The sequence below is a fragment of the Saimiri boliviensis genome, chromosome 15 (assembly GCF_048565385.1).
Source record: "Saimiri boliviensis isolate mSaiBol1 chromosome 15, mSaiBol1.pri, whole genome shotgun sequence".
Classification (NCBI taxonomy): Eukaryota; Metazoa; Chordata; class Mammalia; order Primates; family Cebidae; genus Saimiri; species Saimiri boliviensis.
In genome coordinates, this window is record NC_133463.1 from 72,825,047 (window position 1) to 72,837,207 (window position 12,161).

At 43.0% G+C, this 12,161-nt stretch overlaps 1 protein-coding gene across 4 annotated transcripts in view; it reads left to right on the top strand.

Moving 5' to 3' along the window:
* Positions 1 to 3,018, top strand: part of FER1L6 (fer-1 like family member 6) — a 216,575-nt gene extending 213,557 nt beyond the window's left edge. For all 4 annotated transcript variants that reach the window (XM_074387107.1, XM_074387108.1, XM_074387109.1 and 1 more), the window contains one exon: positions 420 to 3,018. In XM_074387107.1, the coding sequence (XP_074243208.1) occupies positions 420 to 603 (184 nt within the window). In that variant the 3' untranslated portion in view covers positions 604 to 3,018. The remainder of the gene's footprint in view (positions 1 to 419) is intronic.
* The last annotated feature ends 9,143 nt before the right edge of the window (positions 3,019 to 12,161 follow it).

Consider the following 12,161-nt stretch of genomic DNA (forward strand, 5'->3'; position numbering starts at 1 on the left):
TAGTTGTCAGGGTGTAGAAGACGCTGTAGTCTCAAAAGAGGGTGAGTCAAACAATGAATGCGTTAGGAACTTGAAGTGAAGGGAATCATCGGGGCCTGAGGCTATCAGGAAAGACTTCATAGAAAAGGTGGGATCTGAGCTGGCAGGTTGGACAGATGGAGGGCGGTGGAGCCTTGGGCTGGGTTCTAATTGGCCTCTTGCCCTCTGCTTCACACCAACCGCGTCTTTACCATGATACAGGAATCCTCATCATACGAGTGTTAGGCTGCTCCTGCTTCAGGCAACATGCTCTTCTCCCATTTTCAGGCCTTTCCCTATGTGTCCTCAGAAAGTGGGAGCCAGAAACACTCCCTGGGGTCTTAAGCATTCTGTGTTGACAGCATGACCCCCTTTTTTATTTTCTCTTCTTTCCCCCTCAGCCGCCCAGACACCTCCTTTTCCTGGTTCATGAGCCCCTTTAAGTGCCTATACCACCTCATCTGGAAGAATTACAAGAAGTACATCATCATTGGTTTCATTCTGATCATCCTCATCATCTTCCTGGTCCTTTTCATCTACACCTTGCCAGGAGCCATCAGCCGAAGGATTGTTGTGGGCTCCTAGAGGGTCATGGAGGACCCAGACCTTCCCCTTATACTAACCCTCTCTTCCTCATCTGGGAGCATCTAAGGACACGTCCCATCCATGGCACCATGCTGAGTGCTAAGGGGACAGACAGATCAACGCTTCTTAGATGGAAAGGAAATTCCATTCCCTCCCTGCTGCAACTCCTGTCACCAGGTTTCAAACTCGTAAAATGTAAGGCATGCTGCGTGAAATAAGGCACTTTCACGTCATGGTAATCAACGGTGACCTCAAATTGACTTAGATGAATGTTTCCTTTATGTAATTGGTTATATTCTGAGAAGTTGAGTTCTGGGTCTGAGATTTTATTAGAAGTACTTTATTTTAAATAAAATTTTAGGCTGGGTGTGGTTGTTCATGCCTGTAATCCCAGGGGAGGCTGAGGCAGGTAGATCACTTGAGGCCAGGAGTTCAAGACCAGCCTGGCCAACATGGTGAAAACCATCTGTACTAAAAATACAAAAAGTAGCTGCGTGTGGTAGCACACACCTGTAATCCCAGCCACTTGAGAGGCTGAGACGGGAGAATCACTTGAACCATGAGGCAGAGGTTGCAGTGAGCCAAGATTGCACCACTCTATTCCAGCCTCGCAGAGCAAGACTCCATCTCGGAAAAAAATAAAAATAAAATTTTAAAGCATAATAACTGAAGATATTATAGCAAATTATTAGATATTGAACCTGTCCCATACATCTTAATCTTGTAAACTATATCCTTACACTTTACAGAACACATTCATTTAGGCTGTGAAACTGGCTTGCAAACAATGTCACATAAATCATCTAAAATATGTTTTGTTGAAATTTTCATCTAGAGATGAGATGTTGTGGATTTTCTATTAAAGTCAACACTTGTGGGACATGTTCAATAGTAGTAGTTGATTCTGGAGAAACATATTTTGATTTATGCTCTGTGGCAATTTCCAGGTAGGAGCTTTATAATATGTTGTAAGACATATGAAATATAATTGTGTAGATGGGTTAGGGGCAGCTCCATGCCATCAGTAGGAATTCTCTATTGCTAGATATACAAGCCCCACCAAGTATGGTGTTCCCATAGACCATGATACAAATGGCCATCCCCAGCACTATTCAGCACTTAGCCTGACCATATGTGGCAGATTTCATCATGAATCTGAAGCACAAATTTTTATTTTATTTGAGAAAGAGTCTGACTCTGTCACCCAGGCTAGAGTACAGTGGTGCAATCTCTGCTTACTGCAACCTCTGCCTCCTGGGTTCAAGCTATTCTCATGCCTCAGCCTCCTAAGTAGCTGGGATTACAGGCACTCACCACCACACCCAGCTAATTTTGTGGGTTTTTTTTTTTTTGCATTTTTTAGTAGAGATGGGGTTTCACCAGGTTGGCCAGGCTAGTCTAGAACTCCTGGCCTCAAGTGATCTGCCCACCTCAGCCTCCTAAAGTGCTAGAATTAGAGGCACAAGCCATCACACCCAGCCACTTAAGCACAAATTAATTTCAAAACCAGTCTTAGAATTGATATCCTACGCACTTGTCAAATGGGGTCAGTTTTTCTTGAATGTAAACCTCTGATCTTCATAACATGATCTAAATCTGCCACCTTACCCAAGGCAGGGACTTGAAATGAGGGGCAGGTTTTCTCAGATATAATAAGGAAACAGAAGAATTGGAATATTTGATCTCAATTCCCATGCACAATTTTTAGCCTCATATGCAAATCAATATGATAACCATTTCTTCTTCCTAGCAGCAAGAGCCTTTTGGTATTGGGAGGCTCAGCGGGAGTTCCCTTGTTGACACCAGAAACACCAGGGCTGCTCTTTTGTCTGTTTGATAGCCTAGCACAGATGTAACTCTTCTAAAGGGTAAGATTTACTTCTACAGAGAAAGTCATTTTTAGAATGTTCCTGGTCCATCAAAGAAAGACTAAAAGAATGTTCTGTGTGATTTTAGACTCAAGCGTTTTTCACTGAATTCTGGCCCTAGATGATCACTCACTAGTAACCATAATACCCTGTTTTCGTCAAATGCTGAAATAGTACATTTACTGCATTGACAATGTTTTCCAGTGGGATTGGTTACACAAACTCATTCATTCTTACTGTGCCATATTGCACAGCCATAATTAATGATGTAGTTAAAAATACTTGATGGCATGGAATATATACATTGAATATATTGTAAGTAAGAAAATATACAGGCTAGAAAACTGTATGTATAGCATGTAGTAAAAAGAAAATATATATACAGGCATAGCAAAAAATGTCAGGAAGAATATGCCAAAATGTTCATGATTAAGTAGCATCATTTTTTTACTTCTTGTCTATTTCTCCCAAAACTTCTAAAATAAGGTATTATTTTTCATGTAAAAAGTTTAATAAACTTATGTGTCCATTTAAAAATACTCATTGAGTGTCTCCTATGTGCTGGGCAGGGGGGATACAGCAAAGACAAACTTGTCACCCTACCACTATGGATTTTCACTCCAGTAGCTCCCCAATATGCTATTTTATCATCTTCAAATTATGAGTCACCCAAGAAAGGCACCAGATAAGGCATGTATTTCACAGATGAGGTTTAGGAAAAAGTATGACTATACCTCTGGTGACGCTGACAAGGAGAACATCATTATTTTAGGATTAATTTGAAAGTAAGGTATTATTATACATTCTGCTGGATTGTGGACAGGATGATGACAGGTAAACTCTTGACAAAATGTACATTTTTCAAATTCATAATAAAAGCAAGCTAAAAGTTGAAAATCCTTCTAAGTTAAACAGAGCTCATTAACTCTCCTTTGATGTCAAAAGACATCCAAATGCTAAAAGCCTGGAGCAGTACTTGAAACACTTTTGGATCAGATGGCATCTTAAGAAATGTGTGAGAAGAAGTGAAAAGCAATGATAATTTTGGAATCAGCTATGTCTGGTATTCTATACATAGTAGATTGCATATGCCTGTCCTGCATGTACAAATTAAATAATGTTCTATGCCTAATTGTGCAGCCCTGGTGCTAAAGATACTACAGTTTTTTTAAAAGCCCATTTCCCAAGAAGTTGTCATGAGTTCCTACTTGTGTTCTTAAATAAGATTAATTTAAATTTATTCATTTGACAGCTTAGAGTTTTCTTACAGCTTAAATCTGTTTCAGAAAGGTTGTGTTTATGTATTTTACGGCTCTTCAATCTTTTCCCCCAAACAAAGCAAAACAAAATTAATACCAGCAATAATAACAACAACAACAAACAACCCGCCAAATGGAATATGCAGTTCTGTGTCACCAGTGGTTGAAACATTAGTACCTCTCTTGCTCTTTCCTTTATAAGACACCTACATGGAAATTACAAGATCTCCTTCACAGCTGGGGCCATCTGGTGCTTATTCATTTAACAGATATTTACTGAGTTCCATTCTCATTCCAGGTGCTGTGATCAGCACTGGGGATACAAAAGTGAACAAATAAAGACCTTGCTCAAACTCATGGAACACAGACCTTAACAGAAGACATAAACAATCACACACATAGATCATTACAGACTGATGGACTCAATAGAAACAAAATCCTGGGAGCAGAGAAAGAGCACCTTACAGAGGGCCTGCACCCAGTCTGGCATCAGAGAGGCCTCTGAGGAAGGTGGCTGTTGGGAAATGACAGAAGAAGGAGAGAAGGAAGAGGTCCCAGACAGAAGATGGCATGTGCAAAGGCCCTGTGGTAGGAAGATGCAAGGCACAGAGAGGAGTCTGAAAGACAGCAGCATAGTGAGAGGCAGAGGGTCCCCAGATGGAGCTGGAAAGTCACACAGGGGCCATATCCTTAAGAGTTTGGGTCTTTATTTTAAGGGCAATGGATAGCTATTGCAGAATTTTAAGCAGTGGAGAGGCAAAGTTAGATTTCCATTCCGTATGGAGAATGGATTAGAAGTACTGTAGCCCTCCCACGAGAGAGGGTGACTATGCTCACTCAGCAATGGCAGTTGAGGAGGGAGGTGGAGGGATCAGAGATTATATCTTTAAGGTTCCAGAGTGGTCTAATGGGGAACTTGGATCTGGTGTTGACTCTGTTTCATTCAAACTATGTGACCTAGGGCGGCTACTTTCACATCTATAATCCACAGTTTCCTACTTTGTCGCACAAGGAGGTTCATATATATGGTGAGGGAAAGCCCATGGCATATTCTGGTGCAAGGCTAACATGCTGATGAGTCTGTGGCATGGAGAGTTTGAAGGAGAGGACTGAACTCAGAGCTGGATTGTGAAGGGCTTTGAATGCTATGCTAAGAAGGTTGGATTTATGCAACATTAAGTGGGGAACCCTGGGAGGGTTTACGCAGTGAAGTGGCAAGAACAGGACTGTGAATTTGACGAGTTGTTTGGCCTACTGTGTATGACAAATTGTCAGGGACAGTTGAGGTGGGAGACATCTTAGGAATCACGAGACATAACCCTGGCAGTGATACAGGCGCTAAGAAGAAATTATTTAGGCAGATAGTGAGGGTAAGAGAGTTCTCAGTGGAATTTGCTTTTAATAAAAAGCAGCCCCCCAAATAATTTTCTTTTCTAATAGAAAGCAGCTGGAAAAATCAAACTGCAAACATAGATAAACAATCTGGAAGCTTGCATAGGTAAATGCCAGCAGCAGTGCCAGTAGAAAAGGACTACCTGGAAGCCAGGTATGTTCGACATGATGTCTCCCTCTTCCCTTTTGTCACCATGTGTGCAGTAAAGAAGCAGGCAACACAGGCGCAGGCCAGGTAGAGAATCCATTTGCATAATAAAAGGTTAGGGTGGAGTGGTCAGCTTCTCTGTGCACTACGTAAATAAAACACCTGGTCCAACCAATCCTCTGTGCCCTATGTAAATCAGACACTGCCTCCTCAAGTTCACCTATAAAACCAACCACATCTCACTGGGAACCAGGAGATCCATTCCAAACCTCTTCCCTCTGCACAAGGGAGCTTTTTCTCTTTTGCCTATTACATTTCGGCTCTTAAACTCGCTCATGTGTGTCTGCGTTCTTAAGTTCCTTGATATGAGGCAACAAACCTCAGATATTACCCAAGACAAATGATGTTGATATCACTTCAGCAGGATATAAGAACCTATGCCAGGACCATGTGTGAGGATGGAGAGGGAGAGAGCCGATTCCAGAATGTTGATGAAGTTCCTCCCAGAGCTGCCTGCCAGAGAGGACAAGGGAGTTTGGATGCTGGTTCCCCTGTTTCTACGTGGGCAGGTCACTTAGCCTTCCAGAGTCTCAATTTCCTCATCTGATAAAAAGGAGGTATACTGCTTGGCAAACGTTGGTGTAAAGATTGAAGAAAATGGATGGAAAGTGTATAGCAAGAGCCTGGCACAAAGCCAGTCCTCAAAGGTAGTAGCTTACGTCACAGGTGTCATTTCTACCAGCAGAATCAAGACGTGGGGCCTCACTGGAAATGGAGAGTGAGGAAAGAGGATCAGACCTTTCAGAAATTTTCTGCCACACGGACTAAGAAACTTTTCAACCAGTAATTATCCTGAATGTATTAGTTTTCTATTGCTTTGTGTAACTGATTACAACAAACTTAATAGACTAAAATAATACAGATTTATTATCTTATAGTTCCGTGAGTCCACCATGGATTTCACTGAAAAACACTCAAGATGCCGGCAGGGCTGCCTATCCTCTGGAGGCTCTAGGAGAGAGGCTGCTTCCTGGCCCTTTTCAGCTTCTAGAGACAGCCTGCGTTCCTGGGCTCCAGGCCTCCCTTCTCCATTTTCAAGGCCAGCAATATTCCAGCATCACTCTGTGCCTTTCTTCTGTAGTCATGTCTCACTCTTACTACACCAGAAAAAGTTCTTGCTTTAACTTCTAATATTTTATTTCTTTCCTTTGTGTGTGTGTGTGTGTGTGTGTGTGTGTGTGACAGAGTCTCACTCTGTCGCCCAGGCTGAAGTGCAATGACATGACCTCAGCTCACTGAAACCTCCACATCCTGGGCTCAAGCAATTGTTCTGTCTCAGCCTCCCAGGTAGCTGGAACTAGAGGCACCCGCCACCATGCCTGGATAATTTTTGTATTTTTAGTAGAGACTGTATTGGCCAGGTTAGTCTTGAACTGCTGACCTCAAGTGATCTGCCTGCCTCAGTCTCCCAAAGTGCTGGGATTACAGGCACGAACCACCATGCCCTGCTTAGGTTGTTATTTCTTTTAAGACCCATGTGATAATATTGGACCCCCTAGATAATCCAGAATAATGTCCCCCTCTCAAGGTCCTTAATCACATCTGCAAAGGAGACCCTTTGTCATGTAAAGGAACATATTCACAGGTTTTAGGATTTGGATGCGGGCTTTTTTTTTTTTTTTTTGCAGAGGAAGATATTATTTGTCTACCACATTAAATATCTCCCAGACATGGTAATTCAGCCCAATTTGGAAGTCATTTCAGTGGGATGATTATGGTGTCTGAAAGGGAAGGCTCCACAGAGACTTTTCTCTCAGAACAAGATGTTTTCATTTGCTGTTCAGCCTCTCAAGTGACGATTATCTCAGAAAAAAAGGGAAGGATTCCCTTCTGTCCTTCCCTGATTAAGTCCTGAGAGCACAGTGGATGAAGTGCTTTCTGAGCGGACGTGGCAGGACTCTGCCACTTCTTCCCACATCCCAGCCTCAGGAGAGCCGTGTAAGCCTCTGCAGTTCAGCTTTCCTTTAACGCAGCAGTAGTTTCTTTACATTCTTTGTTCTCTCTAGTTTATAAGAGGCAATTTGAGAAAAGTACATTTTTCTGAAGCATTGTGTGGTTTCTGCATCATTGTACTAGCACAAAGAAAATGGGCTTCAGAAACAGAGAAAATGCCATTGAAAGTTAGGCGTAGTCACTTACTAGCTGTGTGACCATGAGCAAGTTATTCGATGATTCTGAATCTCATTTTCCTGATGCATAGAATGAAGATAACACCCATCTTACAGGATTGTGTGGGTTGGGGTATGTGCAGTGGTGGTCATGACTGGGGACAGAAGTAGAGGAACGTTAAGCATCGATAGTATTGTCTTCTATATCATAGGTATTTGAATTAATAATCACTTACTATCTAAGCAACAAACAACTCATATTCCTTCAATGCTCTTATAGATTACAAAGCAGTACATACATTTTCTCATGAATTCTCCCAACAACCCCATTTTGTAGAGAAGGAAACAGCTACAGGAACCTCCAGATGACTCAGTTCATTTGGAACAGATCTGAGACCCAAGCCCAGGCCCCCTTTGCACTCCTTTGCTCTTTTCTTCATAAGAGGCTGCCTTTGGCCGGGCGCGGTGGCTCAAGCCTGTAATCCCAGCACTTTGGGAGGCCGAGGCGGGTGGATCACGAGGTCAAGAGATCGAGACCATCCTGGTCAACATGGTGAAACCCTGTCTCTACTAAAAATGCAAAAAATTGGTCCGACTTTCAAGATGGCCGCCTAAGAACAGCTCAGGACTTCAGCTCCCAGTGAAAGTGCAGAGGGTGAGTGGACGCCGCATTTCCAGACGAACTCTTATTGCCCACAGACCAGGAGATACCCAGGCAGAGGGGTCGCCAGCGTCGCAGTCCCAGCCGGTGCGGCTGTTTTGGCCCCCGCGGGGCTGATTCCGCCCGCGCGGCTGCTGTGACCACTCCCTGTTGCTGCGGTTCTCCGTACAAAAGCCACTGGTCTGGGAGCCCTCTTAGCTGGCGAGCAGAGCCTTGAGACGGCAGAATAGCCCATTCATCTGAAATAGCGAGTCAGGCCAGGAGATTCCTAGGCAAAAAATCCGCCAGGAGCCGGCGCCGTGGTTCGAGCCGACTCCGTGAGTCGCAGCACGGGAGATCCCGGCGCCTTTTCAACAAGGGACCGGAACGCGGGGTCGTTCAACTTAAAAGAAAAGACTCTGAGTCAGGGAGCCAGGTGATCAGGCTCGGTTGGTCCCACCGCTCCACCCCCAACAACAATGAAAACAAAAACAGTAATTGGAAACCCTCTGGGTTGAGCCCTTCAAACCAAGCACAGCTGAGCCGGGACTGTCCGGCTCCGTGGGGGAGGGGCTTCCGCCATTACTGAGACTCTCCACCGCTACGGAGGCAGGCTGCCGTTGCCGAGGCAACCCGCCGTTGCCGAGGCAACCTGCCACAACAGAGAGAGTCCGCCATAACAGAGGCGGGGCCACCATTGCCCAGACAGTTCTAACTACGCCCATATAAAAAGGACTACAGGGAAGAGCTCAGGGCAGCTGGGCGGAGCCCACAGCAGCTCAGCAAAGCCCCTGCGGGCAGGCAGAGGCTAGGCGTGCTGCTAGCTGGGCGGGTCCGACCTGAAAAAAAAAAAAAAAAATCAAAAAAGGCAGTAGTGCAACGGAAACTCATAAAGCTCCAACTCCCTGGGACAGAGACAGACAATAGGTGGATAAACCCACAAAAATGGGTAGAAACCAGCGTAAAAAGGATGAAAACTCCCGAAACCAGAACACCTCTCCTCCTAAAAGGGATCACAACTCCTCACCAGCAAGGGAACCAGACCGGATGGAGAAGGAGGGTGATGAAATGACAGAATCAGACTTCAGAAGATGGGTAGTAAGAAACTACAATGAGCTAAAAGAACATGTTCTAACCCATCGCAAAGAAAATAGGAACCTTGAAAAAAGATTGGACGAACTGCTGACGAGAATGGACAGCATAGAGAGGAGAATAAGTGAATTGATGGAGCTGAAAAACGCAACACGAGAACTTCGTGAAGCATGCACAAGCTTCAACAGCCGAATTGACCAAGCAGAAGAAAGGATATCAGAGGTTGAAGACCAACTCAATGAAATAAAAAGAGAAGGCAAGAACAGAGAAAAAAGCGCAAAAAGGAATGAACAAAATCTTCAAGAAATGTGGGACTATGTGAAAAGACCTAATCTACGTCTGATAGGTGTACCTGAATGTGATGAAGAGAATGAATCCAAGCTGGAAAATACTCTTCAAGATATTATCCAGGAAAACTTCCCCAACCTAGCAAGGCAGACCAATATTCAAATCCAGGAAATACAGAGAACACCACAGAGATATTCCTCAAGAAGAGCAACCCCAAGGCACATAATCGTCAGATTCACCAGGGTTGAAATGAAAGAGAAAATGCTAAGGGCAGCCAGAGAGAAAGGTCGGGTTACCCACAAAGGGAAGCCCATTAGACTCACAGCAGATCTCTCAGCAGAAACCCTACAAGCCAGAAGAGACTGGGGGCCAATATTCAACATCCTTAAAGAAAAGAACTTTCAACCCAGAATCTCCTATCCAGCCAAACTCAGCTTCATAAGTGAAGGAAAAATAAAATCCTTTGTGAACAAGCAAGCACTCAGAGATTTCATCACCACCAAACCTGCTCTACAAGAACTCCTGAAAGAGGCTCTACACATATAAAGGAACAACCAGTACCAGCCACTCCAAAAACACACCAAATGGTAAAAAAGCAGCAACACAATCAAGAATCTGCATCAACTAACCAACAAAACAGCCAGGTAGCATCAAAATGACAGCATCAAATTCACACATAACAATACTATCCCTAAATGTCAATGGACTAAATGCCCCAATCAAAAGACACAGACTGGCAAATTGGATAAAAAGCCAAAACCCATCAGTGTGCTGTATCCAGGAAACCCATCTTACATGCAAGGATACACAAAGGCTCAAAATAAAGGGATGGAGGAAGATCTACCAAGCAAATGGAGAGCAAAAAAAGGCAGGAGTTGCAATTCTCATCTCTGATAAAATAGACTTTAAAGCAACAAAGATCAAAAGAGACAAAGAAGGACATTACATAATGGTAAAAGGATCACTGCAACAAGAAGAGCTAACGATCCTAAATATATATGCACCCAATACAGGAGCACCCAGATACATAAGGCAAGTTCTTAATGACTTACAAAGAGACTTAGACTCCCACACAATAATAGTGGGAGACTTTAACACCCCATTGTCAATATTAGACAGATCAACCAGACAGAAAATCAACAAGGATATCCAGGACCTGAACACAGACCTGGAATGAGCAAACCTAATAGACATTTACAGAACTCTCCACCCCAAATCCACAGAATATACATTCTTCTCAGCACCACATCACACCTACTCTAAAATTGACCACATAATTGGCAATAAATCACTCCTCAGCAAATGCAAAAGAACAGAAATCATAACAAACAGTCTCTCAGACCACAGTGCAATCGAGTTAGAACTCAGAATGCAGAAACTAACTCAGAACCGCACAGCTTCATGGAAACTGAACAACTTGCTCTTGAATGTCGACTGGATAAACAATGAAATGAAGGCAGAAATAAAGATGTTCTTCGAAACCAATGAGAACGAAGACACAACATACCAGAATCTCTGGGACACATTTAAAGCAGTCTCTAGAGGAAAATATATAGCAATGAGTGCCCACATGAGAAGAAAGGAGAGATCTAAAATTGACACCCTATCATCAAAATTGAAAGAGCTAGAGGAGCAAGATCAAAAAAACTCAAAACCTAGCAGAAGACAGGAAATAACTAAGATCAGAGCAGAACTGAAGGAAATAGAGACACAAAAAACTCTTCAAAAAATCAATAAATCCAGGAGCTGGTTTTTTGAAAAGATCAACAAAATAGACAGACCACTAGCCAGATTAATAAAAAAGAAAAGAGAGAATAACCAAATTGATGCAATAAAAAACGATAAAGGGGATATCACCACAGATTCCACAGAAATCCAAACCATCATCAGAGATTATTACAAACAACTCTATGCACATAAACTAGTAAACCTGGAAGAAATGGATAAATTCCTGGACACCTGCAACCTCCCAAGCCTAAACCTGGAAGAAGCCGAAACCCTGAATAGACCAATAACATGGTCTGAAGTCGAGGCAGCAATAAAGAGCCTACCACCCAAAAAAAAGCCCAGGTCCAGATGGGTTCACAGCTGAATTCTACCAGACATACAAAGAGGAGCTGATACCATTCCTTCTGAAACTATTCCAGACAATCCAAAAAGAGGGAATCCTTCCCAAATCATTTTACGAGACAAACATCATCCTGATACCAAAACCCGGCAGAGACTCAACAAGAAAAGAAAATTTCAGGCCAATATCCATGATGAACATAGATGCAAAAATCTTCAATAAAATACTGGCAAACCGATTGCAACAGCATATCAAAAAGCTCATCCACCATGATCAAGTAGGATTCATCCCGGGGATGCAAGGCTGGTTCAACATACGCAAGTCCATAAACGTAATTCACGACATAAACAGAACCAAAGACAAAAACCACATGATTATCTCGATTGATGCAGAGAAGGCTTTTGACAAAATTCAACAACCCTTTATGCTAAAAACCCTCAATAAACTAGGTATTGACGGAACGTATCTCAAAACAATAAAAGCTATTTACGACAAACCAACAGCCAATATCATACTGAATGGGCAAAAACTGGAAGCATTCCCTTTGAAATCTGGCACTAGACAAGGATGCCCTCTCTCACCACTCCTATTCAATAAAGTACTGGAAGTTCTAGCCAGAGCAATCAGGCAAGAAA